We start from the raw sequence: 25,614 nt of genomic DNA on the forward strand, positions 1-25,614 counted from the left end.
CACTAAAGCATTAAGTTCAAAGCATTTATTAAAATTTTTATAAAACAATACAAAAATCCTGGCAACAACAGTAAGAAGATTTAGAGTGAGCCTCATCAGTCACCTGGTGTGTAAAGTGCTTTCGCTTTGTGCCCCTTAGGAGCTAGCTAATATACCAACAGTGCTCGATTACGGCCTATGTTTAACTAAACCAAGCTGTGCTGCTGTCCAGCACAAGGTAGCATTCGAATGAGATGATGCAATGCATACAAAATTCAAGTAGTCTTAGTATAAGACAACAAGAACATATGTCTTATTCAGCAAACGTAATAAGAATGTACTTGACAATTTAAATTGGCTTCTTGTACTACCAGCTTTTCATTATAAAGTACCATACTGTTGCTGATAATACTGTTTCAGAGTAGAGTTGGATTGGGCAATGGAACGAGTGAACTTGCATTAAATGGGCACAGAATTGTTAAAAGTGTAATTGGTGAGGTTTGACCCCAGTATAAATTACACGCACTAATTCACCCACCCCTTCAGAGCAAAATCATCTTTATTGAAGGCTTCCAAGATTCATCGCGAAACTTTTCACACCGAAGAGGGATCCCTCAACCAAAATTATTTGCTGCCGGCTAGGCAATTTGCAAGGTGTGAACTCCCAACCTATCCTGGGGGCAATTTTAAAGTCAGAGTCATTCACTTCAGCAAAGTTGGCTCCCATGCAATATTTCTGCACAGTTATCACCCAGACTTGGAAGGTAAACTTGCAACTACAAGATCAGTGAAGTTGCAGCTAAAAGATGAATTCAATACACAAGCCACTTTAAAGAGTAGAATCGGATGTCAGAAAGTACAGTCAGAACGGAACATTCACCCATCAGGAAATGCTTAGTTTCTATGGCACTATGACTTTTGAAGTATAACCATTTATACTCTAAATGTTTTACAAAAGGAAATAGTTTAGATTTCATTCCTCACCTCCGCGCCCCCCCCCCCCAAAAAAACCACAGGTATCAGTATCCTTGCTTAATTACATTTCCAATGCAGAGTTGCCTTCTGCACCTTATTCATACGTGAACCATGACCACGAATGCTTTATCGCAAGATGTTACTGCCAAACTTGTTCCTGTCCTCAAGAACCCACGCATTTTCGAGCTATGTATTGATCGGAACAGGAAACCCCTGCAGCAGCCAGTAACTGCATCTTGCCGGGTTGGTCAAGAGACTAATTTAGCATAGCCTGAGAACCAAACTGGTAATTTTCCTGGTCTGCACAACAAAAGATTGTTTTTACCTCAGCCTCAGCGGGAGCCACTAAAAAATAAAATGACCAGATCCTACCCATACCCTTTCAACACATTACCTTCCAAATGCATTGTGCACGAACACAAAAATGTCGCACGAGAGATGGCAGTGAATTGCTACACATTCCTCTGTGGTGGAACTAGTAACCCGGTTCACAATTCAGGGGCCATTTATGCAAGTTCAATTTAAACAGCTCACCAAAGGTACAGCATATCTTAAATGTCAAGCAGACATCCCTGTAGCAGTTGGCAATTGTCCAACCTCACACCGAGGGAGCAGTGGAGCGTACAGGAACTGTGGTGCTGTTGCCATGCCCCCCTCACACAGCAATGCAGCATGCACTCACATTTCGTTGAATATTTCGAAATGGGTTTCAAAATGTCTGCATCGGTTGTGCGCTCTACGTCAGCAATACAGTGAAAAGCTTAACATATACATTCAATGGCTTTGACCACAACCACCACATTAACACAAAAGGCCAGGCCTAACCTGCCTACATTACATAAACATGGATAGCACCCACTTTTCAAAGCTTCAAAATCAGAATGTGGCACTTTCAGACTCCATCCATACACATTTTAAAACGAGACGTAAACACTTCTTTTTTCAAAGAAAACTTTCGGAAGATTTCACGCAATCTTAGAGAAAGACTACTCGTATTTTTGTATCTGGAATGCCTTTTTCTCAGTCAAGTTCTTGTTCTTCTCCCCCCCCCCCCCCCCCCCCCCCCACGCATCCATCATATTTGTCATCTTTCCTGAACTAATGAAGTCCTGCTACAGATTTCACCCCCCCCCCCAACCCCACCCCCTGAAAGACTCAAAATAAAATGTAGAATATACTTACATTTATGAACATGGCAGAAATTAAGGAAACTTTTTTTTTTCTAGGACATGCTGGTCAGAGTGGGTGAGATTTTTTTTTAAAAAGTCACATTGATATCAGAGGAAAACTGTACAACTAGAGTTTGTTTAAAAAAAACAACTGAATATACAAAATCTCTCTCTCTCTCTCTCCTCTCAAAAATCTGGTATGCAAAAAGTAGCCCTGATTTTTATTTTAATATACTGGAGACAGGTCTGCATCCATCTGAAAATGCAAAATAAATTGTTGCTTTTTAAGTGGGTCTTTTTGCCACTGGCTTCCAAAAGGCAGCTCCTCTGCAGCCAATGACAATCCCCACGCGAGCCTGCCAAAATGCACTTGGGCAGTGAGCAGGAAGACCTTCTGGGAGAAATAAAGAGAACCTGGGATGTTTCTATCGTGTGGAGATGCTGCTGCACTTCAGAACCAGTGGCCCAAACCGGCACCAGTACAAAAGCAGCTAAACAAAAACTAAACTAAAAACTACAAGTCGTCATGAAGGTGATCACAGTACAAAATAAGTTTAAACCTGCTCTTAAAAACATTCCTTTGGTAAAGAGACTAAAAGTCGTTGTTTAAATTTTTTTTTTTGCCCTTTCTCAAGTCATCAGACTCTTAGTATCTCAGATTTGCATACTTATCCCATGCAGGTTTCAAATGCTGTAAACAGTTCTTTCTTATGTGAAGCAGTATTGTAACATCGCCAGACTTGGAAGCCAGCCAACAGAAGGTTCTGGGTTTCGTTGCTATGTGCTCGAGGGAAGAAATGACGTCACGCACAATTGTCGACCAGGACTAAGGGTGGCAACAACTGCTGATTGGCTGCTTTGATTGCACTTGTCATCTGCCTCCGTTTGGCCAATTTAGATTCTGAGGGTGGAGACAGTCGCATGGAACATGAGGTAGCTTTGATGAGGATTGGCTGATTCTCCTCGTCCTGATTTTCTTCATGCTGAGTCAGCTGCCTGTTAACTGCGATTGCTTCAGCTGCAAAGAATGTGAGATCTTTGGCACTGCTGTTCCTGAGGGACAGGACAGAACAAAGAGTCAACACACAGCTTTAACCAAAGCACAACACAATAACAGGCTCCAAATCCCAAACGCCTCAGTTTTTTTTTGCTGCTAGCTAATCCATTCACAACCCTTTGTTTTCAGTGGCTTTAGTTTCACAAGCCTTTCCCAAACAAGTGAATTGTGCAACAGTCAATCAAAATATATTATATTCGAAAAGCTCGGTTACACTTTTGAATCATTCAGCAAAATGTTTTCATTAAAGTATCAAGATAAACTTGACCACTACTGACCAAGATTGTTTGCATTTTGCAGCAAGGAAAAGATTGACTACTTTGGGTAGAGTTTCATTTCTTTTGGAATGACTCCCAAACTGCACAAGTAACAATGTAGCTGCTTGTTTTTGCCTTGTCGATAGAAGTAGACTCGAGTCCGCCCCTCTGCAGCTTTAGGGCAGCACGGTGGCACAGTGGTTAGCACTGCTGCCTCACAGCACCAGGGATCCAGGAGGTTCAATTCCAGCCTTGCTTGACTGTCTCTGTGGGGTGTACACAGTGTCTGCATGGATTTCCTCCGGGTGCTCCGGTTTCCTCCCACAGGCTAAAGATGTGCCATTTAGGTGGATTGGCCATGCTAAACTGCACTTTATTGTTCAAAGATGTGTAGTTTAGATGGATTAGCCATGGTAAATGTGTGGGTTTACAGGGATAGAGTGGGGGTAAAGAGAACCTGAGTAAGATACTCTGTCAAAACCGAGTGGCCTCCTCTGCACTGTAGGGATTCTATGATTCCTATTGATGTCGGCAGACGTAAAACTCCCCCTCAAAAGTCCTATTTTGGAAACACTTTGCTGCAATTAAACAACACACTCGAGATCAAGAAAATATTTGTAGACTTACCTCTGGAGAAGGCGTGGTGTTGGAAGGGTATTCTCTGGTGCGTGCTAAAAGCAAAGAGGACAGAATAATCAATGCACGTAGAGTATTTCAGGAAAAACAGCAGTTGCAAGATGCAGCACTTAAATAAGCCCATTTGGATCTTTACAAATCTCGACTTGCAATGTAACATACCCCTTGCACCCATGGGTGCTCCAGCACTTGTGCCGCACTCAGCCTCTTCTTGGCATCTCTGACTAAGAGTTTTGTGATGAGATCCTTCGCGCCAAAAGAGATGTGAGCCCAGTCTTTGTCAGGGAACTCGTACTTTCCTTCTTGAATGCTCTGAAATAGGTTATTCTGGAAATAGAAGGTGTCAAAATTCTGTGTCAATACAACTGGTCATTTAATTATGAGATCACTATTACAGTTTCTACATAGAATCCGAACACCAAAATAAGCCATTCAGTCCATATTGGCATTTACTTTCCACATGATCAACAGTCATTTTCACGTGTTGGTGATGGTGTTACGGCTCATTCAGGGAGTCAGAGTTGTTATGGTAACATGCACATAGTCTGGGACAATGCACAGTGATGGTAGAGATGTCAGTGATCTTTCTATCACATGACTAACCAGGAATCTCTCTCGCTTTTACCATCTGCCACCAGCGGAAGGATGTGCTGGCCTTGGAAAAGGTTCACGAGAATGATCCCTGGAATGAAGAGCATGTAGTATGAGGAAAGGTTGAAGGCTCTGGATCTGTACTCTGAGTTTAGAAGGATGAGGGGAGATCTTATTGAAACTTACAGGATACTGCGAGGCCTGGACAGAGTGGATGTGGAGAGGATGTTTCCACTAGTAGGAAAAACTAGGACCAGGCTAAAGGGATGATGATCCTTTAAACAGGGATGAGGAGGAATTTCTTCAGTCAGAGAGTAGGGAATCTGTGGAACTCTTTGCCGCAGAAGGCTATGGAGGCCAGGTCATTGAGTGTCTTTAAGACAGAGATAGATAGGTTCTTGATTAATAAGGGAATTAGGGGTTATGGGGAAAAGGCAGGAGAATGGGGATGACAAAAATATCAGCCGAGTGGCCTAATTCTGCTCCTATGTCTTATGGTCTTAAGGAAGGGCTTACAAGTTGATGCTCAACCTGTCAGACCACATTATGGATGTACCTTCCTTGGCCATCAAGTTCTGGTCTGGGACTCAAACCCGGAGCTTCTAGCTTAGGGGCAGGAATGCAATCCACCGCACCACAAGGCCTCACCATAATTAAATATACCAACCCTAAATACATGTGCTTTTATTCCCCTCGTTTTGAAGTATGGATAACAGCAGTGCATTCCATGGCCTCCCAATCCTCCTTGCTCTGTTCCAAATCATTCACATTAAATCATGTATCTGTGTCCCTCTTTCAGCCCCTCAATGACTGGAAATAGCCTATTTCTGGTTACTGACCCTCCCAACACTTTTTTTAAAAAGGCCCCAATCACTTCTGTAATCTCCTCTGTCCAAACCAAAGCATAGAAAGGAAATTGGAACTTCACTGCAACTCAAACCTTAATTCGGTGCAAATCCATCCCTAACAGGTAAATATGCCTCCCCCACTCAGCTTTTAACAATGACCAAACTAGATTAAGTGTTAAATGGCTTTTTAAAAAAAATTATATTCTGCTATTCAGTCAGATCACGGTTAATCATTCCAATCTAATACAACAACGTACTGTTAGTCCTGAATTTCAAAGTTTCTTTGCCTTAAAGGATAAGCACACATTTCACTAAAACTTTTTTTTCTACATTCAGCCCTTCTGGTAGCTGTTTACAGAATGCCCTCAAGGAGCTAAGAAAGCCCCTACAGGCAACAGACAGGAAGAAAAATCCAATTTGCAGTGCTGAAATGAATAGCCACCAATTTCCCTCCCCAGACGTGGGGAGTTACAACTCATTTGTCATCTTGTTGAGGCACTAACCCAACAAGGCCTTTTCCACTGGAAGTTCAAACAGAGCCAAACTAGCTGCTACTGATAAAGGAAAAGTTACCCTGAAGTCGGACAAAGTTTTGACTGTTAAGTACAAGCTGAAGTAGTTACATAACTGAGACCACTAGAAATGGTTGAGAAAGAACTCTACAGCAGTTCTTCCCTAATCTTTTCCCCACTGGAAGAGCACAGGGATAGGATCACATTTTTAAAAAAAATGTAGCAGGAATCAAGCCTCAGGTATCAGCCATTTAGACCATGCCCATCATTACACGATGCGAGTATTTAGAAGGGACTAGCAGCTGTTAACATGGTCGGAGTTCTGCTGCAGAGCTTACAACCCCAGAATTTTGAGTCGTGACCCGATGAGATCCCCAGTTTGCAAAGTCCTGCCCTTCAGAATAAGATTGGTAAAAGGTCACATTCCATAGCTGAGAAATTGTGAAACAATTCTGAGCCAGCTTAGCCCAGTTAGTGACTCATGCATCTTTGAGATGATTGGTGAGTGCAAGATGGCAGCATATAGAGTGAAAGCACTACCATAGCCAGACTGACGATGAACACATGAGACCTGGAGACTGCACTGCTGTACGTGACTGAGATCGCCCTGCTTTGCTCCAGAGAACGTGGGGGATACTGTATTTCATATAGGATCGGTTGTCGGTGGTGTGCATGCATCCAGTCTGGCCACACACCGTCTTGGACTGGTGAACACAAGGTGGAAACGAAAAATAACATCTGCTACTCTACATTTCTAATGGTGTAGGATTTCACTTTCAAAGCCAGATATTCATAGGAACCTGAATTTTGCAAAACCAATTCAGAAAGTGATTATGTAACACTGGCTCTGGTCTCAGTTACTTGCCCTAAAACGTATCAAGTGGTGGATTCCAGAGCATCCCATCCAACTTTACAACATCCCTGTCTGGGCAGGTCACAACTATGGATGGGGAACATCCAACTCGGGTTGAAACACAAAATTGATGGCCTACACAGACATGGAGGCCTATGCAGCCACACAAGTACCTCCAACAGCAAAACTGCGAAAGGCAGAATGAAAAATAGCCACTTCTCTTTGATCCCTCGGTTTGCCAAAACTAGGAGCTCAGCACAAAGACAGACAGTCGTTATTTTTGGCCTCACTGACCAAGTCAGAGAGGATGATTCTGCAGCAAGAGATCATGATGGTATGCCCAGCTGTGATGTCTCCAGATAAATACCCTAACAATGATGGTTCATGCATGGAAAATGGCCAATTGGTTGATATCTATCCAATGTCTCAAATATTCAGTCCTATGAAGAACCCGAAATTTCTATAGCTGCCACCTTCAACCTCACCATAGACTCCGGTGTCAGTGGCAAGGCACAATCTCCCCAACCACTGTCTCAGCTTTAACCCAAACCATTTGCAGCTTCCATGTCCAATTCAACACTATTGCAAGTTCCTGTTCCCATAAACTCTTCTTTTCAAGAGACAGCCAATTTCCCCCTCCCTAACACCCAAACCTCCACCCTCAGCTCAGCCTATCTACCAGGGAAATGAACACTTATGGACTTTATGTTCAGATTCTTATACCTCAAAACACCATCCTTCCCAATATTCCATCCTCTCTGCTGCTGACAGTGCATCATTAAATGTCAGCTGTTTTGTTGCAGCTTAGGGGTCCCAGTGTGCCCATGAGCTATACCCCAGCAGGATTGTCTTTAGGCACGCTGGCATATTGGTTAGCACTGATGCCTCTCAGTCCAGGGACTAGGGTTCGATCTGGCTTGGGTCACTGTCTGCACAGGTTTCCTCCCACAGTCTGAAAGATGTGCTGGTTAGGTGTATTGGACATGCTGAATTCTCCCTCAGTGTACCCGAACAGATGCTGGAGTGTGGTGATTTTCCACAGTAACTTCATTGCAGTGCTAATGCAAACTTACTTGTGACACTAATAAACAAACTTTAAGGGACAAAAAATAAATATATGTCACGCTCTTTCACTCAACACAAAAAAAGTAGCACAAGAATTGTATCCATTAACCTCAGGACATACACAAGCACACTGGCTTAAGTATTTTAATGGAGGCATTGGATAAAGCTCCAGATCGCCACGGAGATCATCTAATTCTGGCTTTCATGTCGGCATCAAATGCTCATCACCCATTTGCAACCCATCGACTCCCAGTGCCACAATCTCACTGTGCAAAGTACATCGTATCACACCTTCAGTATCAGTGAGGTTTCAATAGGCAAAACTCAGATGATAATAAAACATCTGACAATCTGGGGGGAAAAAAAACTTTTGAATCGGGGGAAGAAAAAAGTAGGTTACTCACCTGACAGGAAAGACAGGCCTCCCCTCGGTCCCAACCACAGTCAGTACCACAGTTTCCTACGAAAGGCGGATATCCGCTGAGCATGATGTACAATATAACACCCAAGCTCCAGAGGTCACAACGCTTATCATAAATCGTAGCCTCTTCATTAAATGCCTCCACAACTTCTGGTGCCATGTACTCTGCAGATCCACACTAAAAATATAAAAAATTCACAGTAATTAGTAAGTAATTCACTGTTGTCCTTTATGCTAAAATGCCATCTTACTTTAATTTGAAAGATTTTACATTTAGATAGCAATTTGTTTTTGGTGTGAAACAATAGTAAGACTTAAATTTTTTCAAGACAGAGCATCGCTGCCAACTCTTTTGCCGATGTTTGTATCGCCTCATTGTACTAGCATTAACTTTATACAGCATCCAACACAGGCCTGCCCGAGAGAAAGCAAATTCTAAATTAGAGTCCCAATTCACCCCCATTTATACCTTTATCGTTTGTTATTCTCCCCAACTGTATCATTCCCTGAGCTGAAGCAAAAAAAAAAGCATCCAGGGTCTCTGCCTACATGACCGGAAAACATGAGAAATTTGGGAGATGGTGAATGTACAGATCCCCTCTTCTTGGGCATTCCCTCCTCTCTACGCATATCTCTTTGGGGAGGTGATGGTGTAGTGGTACGGTCACAAACTAACATTCTGGTGACCCGGATTCAAATCCCACCATGGCAGATGCAAAAACGTGAATGCAGTAAAACCTTTGGAATTAAAAGTCTGACGATGACAATGAAATCATTGGCAATTGTTGTAAAAACTCATCTGGTTCACCAATATCCTGCAAGAAGGAAATCTGCCACCCTTTGATTTGATTTGTCACACGTATTAGCATACAGTGAAAAGTATTGTTTCTTGCGCACTATACAGACAAAGCATACCATACATAGAAAAGGAAATGAGAGATTGCAGAATGTAGTGTCAGTCATAGCTAAGCTGTAGAGAAAGATCAACTTAGTGAGAGGTAGGTCCAATCAAAAGTCTGACGGCAGTAGGGAAGAAGCTATCCTTGTGTTGGTTGGTACGTGACCTCAGACTTTTGTATCTTTTGCCTGACAGAAGGTGGAAGAGAGAATGTCCGGGGTGCGTGGGGTCCTTAATTATGCTGGCTGCTTTGCCGAGGCAGCGGGAAGTGTAGACAGAGTCAATGGATGGGAGGCTGGTTTGCGGCTTGGATTGGGGCTACATTCATGACCTTTCATAGTTATCTGATCTGGCCTTCCTAGAATCATAGAAAAGTTACAGCACAGAATGAGGCCATTTGGTCCATGTTAGCCCAAGGACACCCAGGTGTCCTTTCTAATCCCAACACTCTGTAGCTTACAGCACTTAAAGTGCAGATCCAGGTACTTTTAAAGAGTTTAGGGATGATCAAGTCTCATCAAAATTAACCCCAGGGATGAGCAATGCAAGATGTCTTAAAGTCTGGCGGGACTGGAAGATCCCACCAGCAGCCAATGGAGAGCAGCTTCCACTGCAGGAAAACCCACCACGGGGAGGGGCTGGAAAATTCAGGGCTAAAGAGCATGCTTTTGTTTAGCAGTTTCTGCCTTTGGAGATACGAACGCAGAATGAAAAAGGTTCCGACATTCAAATGAAGGTGTTTTTCATAGCAAGCTCAATGGAGAAGATCGGTGGGAAGGGGAATGCATGTTTGGCAGGCTAAATGGAACGGACAAATATATTTCCTGCTTCAAAAGAATGATATCCGTGTGAAGTACAATTTCCAACTAAGTACAGCTTGCTATCCTTTCAGGAAGCTGCCGGGGACACATCCAATTAACCAGCTGCTTAACAATTCAGCCAACTGGATATCTCACAAGAGAAACAAGCTGTAAAACCAAGCTGGTCTTACAAGTCAGAATCAAATGGTTCATATTGCTCAACTGATAAAGGATGAAAGCTTGTGGACTCTTGCACATCCCACGTATGCACTTGCTTCTTTAAATATACCTTCTGAGTAAAGTTTAATTTAACCTATAGAAAGAGAAAGAGAGCAAGAACAATTATATAGACTATCTATACTCAAATTAGGCACTGCAGAATTCGGTCCAAATGGTTTGTATACAAAATGTCAAAAACCACTATAACCCCAATGTTCCAAATTAGATTTTAAAATCTGCAAGCTGTAGACAAAAGAAAGAGTGTTATACTGGGGACTCTAGTTAATGTTCGGTGAGCAATGTTTAAAGTACGCAGTGAGATATGTATACAGCAATAAACAGATGCTACAGATCAATGACAAAGATGATGCAACTCTGACTCGCCTTCTGCAACACGCTCACTTGCTGTAACGGGACTTTCCAAACCTTGTAATCAGTCACACCACAACACCCGATACAGGCCACACCTACTTCAAACTAATTCACCTTTAAAATAAACCAACCGATGAAAGCATCTATGGGAATTTTACAGTGGGGAAGGAAGGGGGAGGGGTCTGGTTCAAGGGCAACAGGCTCAAGCAGAGGTCCATGATCTTTTAGTTTTCGGAATGCGCATAACATTGGTACAGATAAAGCTTACTTATTATGTCATAAGTAGGCTTACATTAACACTGCAATGAAGTTACTATGAAAATCCCCTAGTCGCCACACTCTGGCGCATGTCTGGATACACCAAGGGAGAATTTAGCATGGCCAATGCACCTAACCAGCATATCTTTCGAACTGTGGAAGGAAACCGGAGCACCTGGAGGAAACCCACGCAGGCATGGGGAGAACATGCAGACTTCACATAGACAGTGACCCAAGGTCGAACCAAGGTCCCTGACACCATGAGGCAACAAAACTAACCACTGCCTTCCACCCATTGATAATATCTATTGCCCAGCCAGAGTTGCTTTGAAAATGGTGAACCTCCAAAGTTTTATAAAGGTGTTGATGCTCCCAAACTGGTTGCAAGTTGGAAATTCCATGACATTAGCTGACATATATCCAAGTCAGATGTGTGACTTAGAAGCGATTGTGTTCCCCTGACGTTCTGCTGATAGTACAGGTCTTTGGTTTGAGAGGTGCTGACAAAGCAAGTTTGGTGAACTGCCATGGAGTATCCTGCAGATATATACTACAACCATCAGGCTAAATATTAAATCCAGTGCAGCGGCACCAATCGAGTGCACTGCGCTATTCTGGAGAATGACGGGACCATGAAGGCCCTGTGGTAAGTATTCGATTTCTAGGCACTGCCCTTGCTTCATTTCCGATCTCCCACTAGAGGGGAACTGAATCTCCAGCTGGTGAGGAACTGAAGTGGCCATCTGATCTCACACCACCCAGCCTCAGTACTCATGGAAAGCTGAATCTCAAGACTGCAAAGCGCACTCTGTATATCAATGTAGTTAGACAAAGGAGTACCTTACTCGAATTGATGTAAAGTATCCCAAAGGTGCCATATTGCTTAGATGGATTATTTAATGGTAACTTGTATTTATATAGTATTTTCAACATAGTAAAACATCATGAAGCTCTTCTTAGTGGTGTAAGGATAGTGGGACTTCAAGTGAAAAGGTGGACATATTAGCGAGATAGAGGGCTTCTAAACGAGGATTGAAGGAGATGGAAGTGCAAACTCTGGGTTGAGGGAGGGTCTAGGAAAGAACACGACCTACAGGCAGCACAGCTGACAATGGTGAAGCAAGGAGAATGCACAAAGATCTAGTCAGAGGAACAGGCAATTTAGGGCAGGGGAGAAAAAAAAAAATCAGCAAGAAGGGTGCAAAGATAGGAAAAGAAAACAGAACAGAACATGCAAGGTTTAAAAAAGGAGGATAGCATTTTAAAATTTGAGCCTCTTTGAATGGGCATAAATCATTTTGACTGCAAGCTATGAGAGAGTTGGCTCTTTACCAAACCCAACAGAACATAATATTATCCAGTCTTTATTCAGATTAAGTCAAGTATCACGTATTAAAACTGAAAATCGTATTCAATAAAGCAAAGACTAAAAGATATTAAAGCCCTTTGCTCAGACAGAGACCCAAGTCACTAAACAACTCCAAAAGCTACGCACGACAAAATGCTTCAAAGCAGAAAAAGCAATCGACAAAAGAAAAATAATTACACATCCTATTATGGCACTTCAGCTAAAAGAAACAAGTCCTAGGCGCAGGCGCTTAGCCCCACCCCCCTCCACCCACAGTCTAGCTTGCCAGATCCATTTTGTGCAGACAGCTGAAGTGCCCTTTGCCCTTTCTCTGTGAAACGCCCTCATTTCCACCAATTGCATCAGATCTGCTGAGCTGGGTGGAACTTTCCTTCCTCACAGCAAAGCAACACATGATGAAATGTAAGCACAACCTAGACTAAACCAAAAGCCACTGCAGTTTACATCAATTTTGTGCGAGATCCGCTGGCCATTACGTCAAAGCTCTCTGGTCAAATAAGATTCTCACATCATTCATTCTCATTTTTCTCCCCACTTTGAGCCTTTGTCAATATTTGGAAAAGCTAAAAGTCCAGCAATTATTTAAACACAAGCATTTACAGGCTTGGTGATCCACACAAGGCCAGAAACTTCTGCCTACATTACATTGCATGAAGTTTTTTTTTGAAAAGTCCTTTCTCAGAGGCATGGATTCAATATCTGGGAGGCACAGTGATCTTGTGTGACATGCACAGAGTACAAAAATGAGCCACAAATCAAAATGCCAACTGTTTAAAAAATGGTTGAAAGAACAGTCCAACATGACATGTGTCTACAAAATAGAATTCAGGCCATTTTCAGATGCAAGCTAAGATTCTCTTGCCTTTAGTAATGAAATTTTAACTGGACTAAAATAAAGTTTGCAATTGTGTGTCTGCTTTTATACATATGCAAATAGCTGGGAAAAAAAGGGAGCTGGGAGTGCACACAATTTAAGTCTACTGCTTGTGTGGAGGATAAACACCAATATGGGTTGGGTCAAATGGTTGGTGTTCATGTTGTAATGCTATGCTTGACGGTTTCAAAATAACAATGGCTTTTGTTCACCGTAGTTACTTCAACATGAGGGCAATACCACAAAAAAAAAAATCGGTTGATCAATATCTTAAAATACTTGGCAGTCACTCAGGGAAAGACCAGTTAAGCTCATCTGTTCTGGGGTTACCCTTCGAGAAACTGATATTGTAACAAAATGACATGAACAAACAACAAGAGACAAAACTGCACTGCCAGGTTACAGCAGCAAGAGAGAACATCGCAAATGCAAAAATGTGCACTCACAGAAAACATTGTTTTGAGTCCCCAATTCAAAATGCTTTTGCCGCAAGAGTTCACAACAGTAGAAGTACTTATACACCCCAAATTGCAAATATTCCTCTCTCATAAGTAGTAATTTACCTGTTGTGGAGATCAGTAATACAACAGAAATCACCAGAGATAATGTTAAATTTGAGTTTCTAAGAAACTTGGCTATGGGATGTTGGGAATGTGCATAATTGCCAACATTTTTACTGATAATTTAATTACATGGCACAGTGGTTAGCACTGCTGCCTCAGTGCCAGGGAGCCGGGTTCAATCCCAGCTTTGGGTGACTCTGAGGAGTTTGCATGTTCAGCCCATGTCTGCATGGGTTTCATCTTGGTGCTCCTGTCTCCTCCCAGTCCGAAAGTCATGCTGGTTAGGTGCATTGGCCAGTAACTTCATTGCAATGTATGCCTACTTGCGACACTGATAAATAAACTTATTACGATGCGCACCTACTTGTAGCTTGCCTATGTGCACAAATTCACAATTTGTTTCAGACCCTCGTTTCTATTATTAAGGTGCAAACCATTAGCCTGAAACTAGTCTTTTAAGTAAATAAGCTCCAAAACTTATTGCCAGTATGCAAGTACTTGCTATCAATGGTTTTGCACCCGATTATATTTCAAACACTAATCGGAGGTGTATCCCTTCCTCCCACCACAGCTGCCTACTGATGCACTGAAAACACTTAGCCCATGATCCCAGAGATGTATTGGAAATCTTTCTAGGAAGGCATTTGTTGGCTAGAACATGCCGACCTTGAGTTTGAACTGTGTCAAAACAGAACCTTATGGCAACGTGTAAACCATGGAAAGTTCATAAGTTGTGGAATTGAAAGACAATAGCTGACAAAGCGTGAGCACAAGGAAAATTGCAAAAACACCATCTGAAAACCTCCCAATATTCTAATTCAATTTCTGTTAACGCAACCAAAGGGCACATTCAAACATTAAGTTTAATGGCGAAAAGTGGCTTCAGCCCAAGACCAAAAGTAAATCTGAATTTGAGATTTAAAATCAAAGGCTACAACCCCTGGGCAGTCTTGGTCTGTTCCACGGAGAGGTCCATAGCAAATCAGGCCCCAACCTGGGTTCCAGATACCATTATAGGCTTGCAGTAAAAGAGTGAAGTAAAACCACTTGGTTACAAGCATTGGAGTTAGAATGGGTACACCCTCAGCTTTATTAATCCACCTGGCTTAAGAAAACCAAACCCATGTTCTAAATCATGAAACCTGTATATTAAAAAAAAATCAACCAACCCATGTTTAAACTGCACAAGATGGTCACTTGCGGCTGGGATTTTCCAGTGCCGTTGAAAGTGGAGAGTGTTTTGGCTAGAACGCCAAATTCTCCTTCTCGCTCGCAACTGGTTCCACCATGGACTAGATTGGCGAATCCTACCCAGTATCTTTCACTCTCTCTCCCAACAACCCATCCCCGGCAAAAAAAAAATCCCAAATTAAAGCAGCCATCTGTAAAGCCCTGAATGATAGTGGCAATATCTGAGGATTTAAAAGCCCTGAACGGTATCAGAGGTAACTTTAGGATCTGACTCCCAACGAGTTCACTACATTTGTGCTCCATTGCTTCCCTTTCCCTCCATTGGGCAAGTTTTATTAGTCCTTAGGTATCTGAAAGCCTGGGGCTTAGGGAAAGAACAAAAATTAACAAGTGAGTTTCCGGGCAGCATTGTATAATTAGGCTCCAGCAGAATCTTAAGGCTCGCCAAGGCAAAAGAGAAGATAAATTAGTCAGTGACAGTTTAAGGTGGTAAATTTCCTAGTGAATGGATGCCCAACACATGATCAAGTTATCTGTGACAGAATCAGATTTTTTCATATGTACAGATTTCACAGCAATGTGGCGAGTGCAGGCTCTGAATGTAATCCATCCAACATTTCTAATTAAATCTGCTTCTTACCGGTGTCAGAAGTTCAGGGGTCGAGATGGGGGAGCAATCACCATTCAATTTTATCCCACTTCCTAAGTCAAAGTCACAGATCTTGACTGGAGAGAGCTAGAGGAATAAAAACAGACATACTAACTGGTAAGTGATTCACCAAATACACAAAGTTCAGCTCAGAATTGATTAAACAATTGCGCCTCATTCTTCTTTCAATGGCCACAGTTAATGATTTAAAAGTCTGAACTCTGCCATTCTTTGGGCAAAGGGGGTGGGGGGGTGGTGATGTAGCAGTGAACTAGAGAGATCAGGATTGCTCCCCAGTTACATGTTATATTCACTAATTAATAGTGCGACCATTGGCTTCAACACCCCAGTCTTTGCTATACAAGGTAAGGAATGGGAAAGATGGTGGAAAGACAGGGTTCCCATTCCCAGCATTATCTAGGGACTCCCTCTAGGCACTGTGGACATTGAGAAAGCACTCTCTCTTCCTTGACTGGGCAGTGAACACTCAAATGAAGAGCAGTCAGTTGGATAAGACATCAAAAGACAGCCATCATCTTAAAAATCAGGGATAACATTTAGGGCAAATGGTGGAAAATTACAGGTTAGTACACCAACGGAATCAGTTCTCTTAACCCAGTGGTTCCCAAAGGGTGCGGCGCGCCACACTGGTGCGGCGAGAGAGGATGGCAAGTGTGACGGGAAGCTGCAAGGACAATCAAAGAAACATTTAATAATGGATAGATGTTTTTATGTAGCTGCAGTGTTTTATACTTTCTGGATGTCCCATGATCATATTATAAAGTAGTTGTGTTCTATGTTATGAATCAAGCACTGCTAGGAGTTGTTTTTTGTTTTTGAATGTATTTCTTATGAATAAAAAATTCGGTGTGGCACGAGCAAATTTTTATTCCGAAAGTGCGGCCCAGTGAAAAAAGTTTGGGAACCACTGATGTCTCAAAAGGCTACAGACCAAGGGTTGGAAAATGAGATTAGAATAGATAGGTGCTTGACGGCCAGTGCAGACACAGGGCCGAAGGGCCTCTGTGCTGTAAGACTCTAACATACCAACCCACAATTTCGACTTTAAGTTTGTTTTATAATGCCCTAATAAGAGAGGTCTAGATAAACAGCTTCTTTATTGATGCTGACTGCACTGTTGGGTATTTCCAGCGTTGAGGTTTTCTGTTTGGTTTAGATAAGCTTGTTATCTGTCTTCATCAGCCTTCACAAAGAAGTCAGTTCAGGAAAGGGGACAGCTTCGTGCAAACTTCAATGTAGACAATTGCAAAGATGCAATGCCCGAGGAGAAGCAAGCGAGGTTTTCACTAGGAAGTACTTAGAAACCATTTTGATAGCATCTCCTTCATCAAAGTTCCATTCTGGTCGGGTATTTTTCAAGTTTGTGCTTCTGATGTCGTCAGGCTCCCAAACATTGCCAGACTAGACAACACATTTCTCAAAAAAAAGCCAAGGTACTGATAGAGCCTCATTTGCTAATGCAGTTTTTGAACAAGTATTATTTCCAGTTCACAAAACACTCAGTGCCTACCTGTTCTGGGTTCTCGCACAGGATGTTCTCTGGTTTCAGGTCTCGGTGGGCCATGCCTGACAAACACAAATTCCATTCATGACATTAAATCATTCAGGTGCATTCTTAGTTCAGTACTATTGTTTAGAAATCGTTTGTGTGAAATGTGTATGTGGACACTACTTCGGAATCAAATAAGTGCCTTAAACTAGGCAGATTCTAGTTTACTTCCACCTACTACTCTTTTAGCAACACTTCAAAACTGTTAAATATGTGACAAGTCCCAGGTTCAATGCCCAGTCTTTTGGTGGTGGTGGGGAAGAGAATGAGGGCATGAGCATTGGCCTTAGTATTTGACTGAGCGTGGGTGGAAGATAAGAGCAGGTTCCTACTCCTGCTCATTATTCAGCAGCTCCTCATGTAGACATTGGAGTGTGGATTGAGTTTGGTTGTAATCCATTCACTGTCAGCCAACACTCTGTTTAGTTTTACATGTGCAGGATGGTTACTTGCATAATGTAACATGTATACCAACAAGAGCCCTACTTGAAGTGGGGTGGAAGCGGGTGGCTTCAATGCTTTAACAGGAGGTATAGTTAAAATGAATCCAAATATCAATGACCTTTTAACACTCAGAAAATGCTAAAAGGCTTCAGTGTCTAGTACACTGCCTTGTTCTGTAGGGATTATAACTGTCACAATAAACAGAAACTTCTCATCAGTGGTCAGTTCATTACCTTTGTTATGAAGAAAATCCAGTGCACTTGCTATCTCATGGACAACAACACTGGCTTCCCGTTCATTGAAGTGCTTTCTTCTGTGGATGTGCGTTAATACAGAGCCTGAAAAAGGTAAAGACCAGTCAGGAGGTCCCACTTATCAGACAGTGTGAAATGCAATATCCAAAATGCAGACAGTAATACAGGCACCTTTCAAAAAGAGCTACTGGTAAATGGACAGTTAGCTCACAATCTGTATCCACCATGTGCTACAATTACATGGATATATTCCAATAGTTCATAACTTATAAGATGCACAATGTTACTAACATGTCAAATGCTAACTGCTTATACCTCAATAAATCCATTAACCCCACCAAGAATGGGTACGCTTGGATTTCCTACAAATGGATATTTTCTGTGGAAAGCGCATGCATTCAATCCACGTTCTTCACCAATTTGATCAAACCCAAACCAGCTCGTGTGTAGAGGTTTTAAACTCAAGGTGATCAGATTTGTTTGAACCCCTTCTTACTACATTCTCTCTATTTACTTTCTAGCACACTTATTTCCTAGTAACTATATAAACAAAAGCATTTTTGATAATGGTAGCAGCTTTTTCCCTTGTACAGTTGCCAAGTTAGGGGGTCAGTTGGCAGCACAGCTGATGCAGAGCGATGCCAACAGCATGGGTTCAATTCCCGTACCAGCTGAGGGTATTCATGAAGATCCAACCTTCTCAACTTTGCCCCTCGCCTGAGCTGTCACCACCCTCAGGTTAAATCACCACCAGTCAGCTCTCTCTAAACAAAAAAAGCAGGGGGGGGGGGGGGAGAAAGAGCAGCCTATGGTCCTCTGGAACTTTGGCTTCTTTCATTTTCATACTTGAAGTTGCCATTCATAGAAATCATAGAATCCCTCCAGTGCAGAAAGAGGCCATTCAGCCCATTGAGCCTGCACAATCTCACCCAGGCCTTATCTCCGTAACCCCATGTTATCTATTCTGCTAATCTCCCTGATGCTAAAGAGCAATTGAACATGGCCAATTGTCCAAAGATGTGCATGTTAGGTTAAGGGTTCCTCAAGAGTGACTTAGTATTTGCAAGGTGGCAAAAAATGTCAGAAAATATTTTAGAACATTGACAGGGTTATGTAACACAGCAATACACCAGTTGCCTTATGTTTACTGTCGTCAAATATCCAGCATCCAATTAGTTAAGATTCATACCTCCTTTCATTTTTTCAAAAACCAAGTAGAACTTGTCCTCATCTTCAAAGAATTCAATCAGTTCAAGAATGTTCCTAAGATAGATGATATAAATGGTTAGTTCTACAAATTGAGACAATAACGTAGCCAATCTAGAGCCAAGATGATCTACAGTATCTAATGTTCCAGATACATTTCAGGCATCCCCACATTACTTTGCAATGAATTTTGATACAATGCAAAATTGCTGGCTCTTTTGAATAAAAATGCAGGGAATGCGTTACAACAAGATCAAAGTGCACGATAACAGAAATAATTGTACTGCTGATGCAGTATTTAAGCTTTGTTGAAACAAAGCCATTTCCTAGTCTTACATCGGGATTATCTATTTACAGCAATCACCTGATGGGCTAAAAACTATCCAGTCAGCAGATAGAGTGCTTGCACATTAAATATCTCGTGCATCTCTCAGGATTAACGGACAGCCACGTTTGTACCTGTGTCCCTGACATTGATAGAGCATTTCCACCTCGCGAAACACACGACTGCGACTGTGGCCTGGTCTCTTCTCAATAATCTGCAACGAGCAAACAAACCAGCTCTTCAGTATCCACAGGAGTCCTTTTGCAGCTTTGCGACATTGAGGCATCAGCCAGCCACATTTTACATTTTGAGCGTCCCAAAGCATTTGCCTGACTGTTCAAATTACTATGCAAACATTTCTACTCAAATATCTTTCCAACCCCAACAGGCTGGGCAAAGGTAATAAGCAGATTCCATGAAACATGCATGAGCTTGTATGCAATTGTTTATTCCAGCCGCATAATACCTTTTTAAAAAAGCATACCATTTTTCTTACTTTCTCAATCACTGCCATTTTGTGTGGATATTTACAAGTACAGCTGGAAGACACATTATGCAAAAAGAGATTGCAAACATTGCATAGAGCTCTCCTACATCCTATTCCTTAGTGTCTTTCCTTCTCAGAGATTAGAAATCATAGACTCCCGACAGTGCAGGAGGTCGTCATTTAGCCCATCAAATCTGCACCAACAACACCGCCTAGGCCTTATCCCCATAACCCCACATATTTACCCTGCTAAATCCTTCCAACCTACATATCCCAGGATACCAAGTGGCAATTTAGCATGGCCAATGTACCTAACCACAGGACAGTCTCAAGTAGGTAGTTTGACTACTCTTGGTCGAGCAAGGGTTAATTAACCTCCTCAAAAAGAAAGCACTGTTGCCAATATTAAGCCCCACCCAGGGTCAAATGTTTTTGTACAGTTTGTACCATAAGCGCCAATCATAAAAAGGTGCAACCATTGCAGCTTTACCCTTCCCTCAAAGCACAAAGAATCAGAAAAACTGCAGGCCAAAACAAAGAAAACTAAAACGCATCTGGCAAGATTGTGGAATTGAGAAGAGGAAGAGAGAAGAAAGTTCACACATGCCACCCAAATCACACACGTCAAAATTTAGTGCAGCCAGTTTCCTTTAAGACAAAGAAAAATTCTTTGCTTTTTTTTTGGCGAAATCCCTCCTAAATGCAAACCATTTGGCGAATTCGCCACACTAGGAATGCAATTCAGACAAAAGCTCTTTACAGATCACTGCAAGCTCAAATTAAAAACAGCTGCTTGGGAGGAAAGTTTGCAAACACCCAGGGCAGTGCTGCAGTGTCCCATCCCCCATTCCTTCCCCTCCTCCACTGCCGATGGCTTTGTTTAGCTCTGAACACAATGCCCCCACTGCCAGCTGCACATAAACCAAAGTCTCTAGACCGTCCCACCCTCTCCAATAAAGGCAGCTCAGATTACAAACAAAAACAGAAAAGCACCGCACCATTCGCCACCCACGGTTGCCTCGCACCCCCCCTCCAAAAAAAAACCAAAAGGTAGTGGGCGCTCCCAAAACATGAGCATCACACAGTAAACCCACCCAAGTCTGGACTTGGTTTGTAACAGTTCCAAAAACAATGCTCTTTCTGGTCACCAGCTTTGCTGTCAAGATTTATACTGGGATTGCAGACCAATGCCCCATGAGTCAAGAATCTCACCACCCCACAAGGTAGGACAGAGAAGGCAGCTCATGTTTCCAACCTCTGCAGCTCCAATACATGATGTGGAGATGCCAGCGTTGGACTGGGGTGGGCACAGTAAGAAGTCTCACACCATCAGGTTAAAGTCCAACAGGTTCATTTGGTACCACGAGCTTTCGGAACACGGCTCCTTCATCAGGCGAGTGAATGACTGACTGCTGAAGGAGTAGCGCTCCAAAAGCCCGTGATGCCAGGTAAACCTGTCGGATTTTAACCTGGTGTTGTGAGATTTCTTACTGAACATATATTGCCAGACTTGATAAGCATTCCCAGCATTTTGCCGAGTGTTCCAAAATTACCCCAGGAATTTAGCCTTCATGTAACACCTTTAGCTCTGCCTACATAGTCTCAGTTTGAGAATTAAATATTTGTCCTTCCAAATAAGCAGCTACAGAAGCCAGAGTTTTATTTCATTTCAGCGTCACTTTACAACGAACTTCGACAAAAACATGGAAATGTCATTTTGCGGGTAAGCTGCCAAGTTCATAGCATGGTTTACAATGGACCTAGAAGATTGGGAGCTCTGTGATCAGACTAATAGAAAGCACATTTAGTGGTGCAGAATAAGTCTCTCCGCACAAGGTTTAACCTCCTCCAAACTGGCAACCGTCAAGTACAGAAAGGAATAAAAGTAACAAACCAGGGCTGGAATGCTAACTGCAGTCACAACATTATCCAATTATTATTCTAACCACCAACACATGCAAGTCCAAGAATATAGACCACAAAAGACCACAAAGGGTGATCTGGCCAGTTCCACTTCAAGATATTTCTCATACCCCTCCATCCAATTATTCACCAGCTTCAATACACTGATTCTGCCAAGTGAAGTGGCTGTCTGGGCTCATTCCAAACCATTTCAGTACAGTGGCGACTGTGTACCACTGTACCTAACAGCGCCAGGGACCCAGATTCAATTCCTGCCTCGGGTCACTGTCCGTGTGGAGTTTGCATTTTCTCCCCATGTCTGTGTGGTTTCCCTCCAGGTGCTCTGGTTCCCTCCCACACAAAGATATGCAGGTTAGGCTAATTAGCCATGCTAAATCGATCCTAGCATCAGGGGGATTAGCAGGGTGAGTGTTACAGGAATAGGGCCTGGGTGGGATTGTGGTCGGTACAGACTCGATGGGCTGAATGGCCTCTTTCTGTAATGCAGGAATTCTATGATTCTACGTCTACGCGAATCCAACAATCTAAAGATATGCAGGGTTAGATGGGTGAGCTATGCTAAACTGCCCCTTAGGTGTCTAACGATGAGTAGGTTAGTTTGGTTGGCCATGTGCAGGGGATAGGGTGGGGAGTAGGCCATTGTAGAATGCTCTTTCAGATGGTCGGTGCTGACTCAGTGAGCTGAATGGTCTCCTTCTGCACCATAGGGATTCTAGGAGACTGTGCTCCTCGATGTAGAATTCAGGGCAATGTTAAAGCACTTGGATTTGGTGGGCAGCACGGTGGTTAACACTACTGCCTCACAGCGCCAGGGACCCGGGGTTCGATTTCCAGCTTGGGTCACTGTCTGTGTGGAGTTTGCATGTTCTCCCCATGTCTGCGTGGGTTTCCTCCAGATGCTCCAGTTTTCTCTGTCTGAAAGATGTCTGGTTAGGTGCATTGACCCGAACAGGCACTGGAGTGTGGCAACTAGGGGTATTTCACAGTAACTTCATTGTAGTGTTAATGCCTTAACAATGACTAACAAATAAACAAACTTATTTGAATTGTTAATATCTTTAAGATCAGCTGAGCCCTCTCTCGTATCACCATTTACAAGCTGTCAATTTAAATGCTCTTAAAGACATCCACTCAAATGTAAGGACACACAATACAATAAACTCCAGGTGGGTGCAGATTCAATTCCTGAGATTTGCACTTACGATATACGATAGCCTCAACCAATCCCATTGTGCAAAAAAAATCAAAGGTCACCTGCAAAGATCTGTTTTATTCAACTCCCTTTTGCATTGAAATATCTATAGGAGATCACAATTTGAAATCATAAGAGCCACATTTGAATACATTTTCCTGATACCTCCAGTCTAATCATGGCCAGCCGTTAGCTGTTCTCACAGTCTAATGGTTAGGAACGGAGGAAAGCAAAACAACTGAAATTTCTAATGAGACAGGACGGGACGGGAAAAATTCCAAGGCAGCACTGTCCAATGTAACTGCACCCATACATAAACTCTTGCAGAGTGTCCAATCATCACTTGCAAGCTACATTTCAAATGATATAACGTGTTTCACTTACCTTCACAGCATATTCTTTGTTGGTGATTAGATTTCCACAGGTCTGTACTCTGGCAAATGATCCCTCTCCCAACATCTCTCCATTCAGTTTGTAAACATCTGCAAACAAAAAAAAATTTGTAACACAGTTGGCACCATCCTCCATTTAAAGCAATCTCTGAAAGTAAAGCCACTCACAATAAAGAACAAAATGTAGGAATGATTACAGTTTACTGAGCTGAAAACACATGCCAAACTTGAATACAACTATGCTCTGAAGAAAAGTCATACAGACTCTAAACCTTAACACGGTTTCTCTCTCCACAGATGCTGCCAGACCTGCTGAGTCTTTCCAGTATCTGCAGCATTTTGCTTTTATTATATGTAAAACCAACCCTACTGAAATTTAAAACTGACAAAGTCAGCATGTATATGTAAAGTAATTGTATAATTTTGAGGACAATCATTACATTCTGTTGTTCAGATGCTTATAAATGCGAAGTGTCATTTCTTGCAAAACAAGTCCCCACACACCTTAAATCTTCATTTCAGGTGTATCTAAATGAATCCTAATCCAATTCAGGTTGGCTTTTGGTTTAGGGATTGCTGTTTGCAACAGCTGTATTTCTGACCAATTAGTGTCATCTTGAACCACTTCCTACCCACATTTTCAGTATTAGAACACAAATGTGCATCTACTTGTAAACAAAGAGGAGGAAAAAAAAAATCAAAAGTTTTGCTCTTGGACACAGTTCTGCAATTCAGTCTGCAGTTACATAATTCAGCCTGAAACTGATCACGTCACTCAAGTCAACACCAAGAGGTTTACCTTCAAATTTGCCACTGAAACTGTCTGTGGCCCGACACCTTTTCTTCTTCTTATTCCGCTTTTTGGCATCTGGGATGTCAATGGGCAGACTCGAGGGCATGTCTACAATAAAAGGAGGATATTTTCATTTCTAATGTCAAACTTACATGATAGTGGAAAAGCTGCAACTCAACTGTTAACATGCAACACAATATTAAAAGGTAACATTGAGTGATAACCCACCAGGTCTAGTTGGACAGTCAAAATTAAACACCTTCTCAATATGAGATGGTCCAGTGTCATCACAACAATCATCAAAAGGAGTCTGCCCCTACAAAACAAAGCACAACAATTAATCAGATAGCCAACAAAATGAAGGCTAATTGATACAGAACCTGAGGGGCTTCTGTGATGCATTACTTACTGTAATGCATTACTTAGTGTAATATTTTCTATATTAAGCTTTTTTACTTATGCAAGAGACTCGCACTGTCATGGAGACCGCCTACTTGATTCTTTCACCAGCCTGCTCACAAAATGGAGCCGTTTCCAAACCCAAGAAAAAATACTTTTAATTCACCCAGTGTTTCAGAAAAATAACATGCCCAGTAATGACTGAAGTGGCCGGGATAGGTAAAACGCTCCCCGATTAGTTTCAAAGGTCAATTTCACGACAGTGCAGACGCGTTTACACTTTAAAAAAAAATGCCTGGATATTAAATCGCTGCTTGCATTTAAAACGCAGGAACAAAATGCATCTTTTTGCTGTCCCGATTAAGCTTCTTAAGAGGTGAGGGACGAGAAAGAGAGAGCAGAGACTGCGGCAAATAAATGGCTTTACCTTGAATGAGCGGTGGAAACCTTTCAACTCTGCAACCTTGTTCTGAACCATTTTCACAGTGCTGGTAACAATTTCTTTTACAAAAAAATCCACAAAACAAGCCTCAGATGTGAAGAGATTCCTTTAAGATTGGAGCCCGCTATTGTCTCAGTGTATATGGCCTGCAATTGAACAGAGAATGAAATTTGTTACACTCTGGAGCTATTGAATCGATACATATCCCACCCCGACTCATCGGTTACATTTAGGAAATAGGTTTTCCTGCACCTCGCTAACACCAAGATTTCTTTCATATCTTTGCCACGACAAGCAACAACTTGGAAAAAAGATCTCCTTCCACACCCAACATGTCTTAAAGCTGCAACAGCAAAAAAATATTAAACTCAAAAGCAAAATAAATTAAAGGCTGAAATATATTTAAGCTTTGAGCCAGTGGTTGTAAAACATTCCCCTGTCCGGGGGGTTTATGTTTTGTTTTTGCATTTGTCGTCCCCCTCCCCACCCCCCAAATGCATGTATACACAATGACTTACCCGCACAACACTCCTTCACTAGCCAGCCAGCAGCCTAGTGCTAATCTACAAGGGCTTGATTCAGCTCTTGCAGTTTTATAACCTCCCACTCTGTAAACATCAACGCAGCCTCA

At 42.3% G+C, this 25,614-nt stretch overlaps 1 protein-coding gene across 1 annotated transcript; it reads right to left on the bottom strand.

Moving 5' to 3' along the window:
- Positions 1-10: 10 nt before the first annotated feature.
- On the bottom strand, positions 11-25,614 carry mknk2b (MAPK interacting serine/threonine kinase 2b). Its single transcript, XM_078198399.1, has 14 exons — positions 25,502-25,614; positions 24,969-25,129; positions 24,371-24,458; positions 24,149-24,250; positions 23,342-23,439; positions 19,490-19,569; positions 19,014-19,087; positions 17,804-17,908; positions 17,088-17,143; positions 15,548-15,643; positions 8,347-8,541; positions 4,236-4,400; positions 4,065-4,108; positions 11-3,176 (listed from the first exon to the last, which is right to left on the bottom strand). The coding sequence occupies exons 2-14, from the start codon at positions 25,017-25,019 to the stop codon at positions 2,927-2,929; spliced, it is 1,404 nt and encodes a 467-aa protein (XP_078054525.1). The 5' UTR covers positions 25,020-25,129; positions 25,502-25,614; the 3' UTR covers positions 11-2,926.

The sequence above is a fragment of the Mustelus asterias genome, chromosome 26 (assembly GCF_964213995.1).
Source record: "Mustelus asterias chromosome 26, sMusAst1.hap1.1, whole genome shotgun sequence".
NCBI lineage: Eukaryota > Metazoa > Chordata > Chondrichthyes > Carcharhiniformes > Triakidae > Mustelus > Mustelus asterias.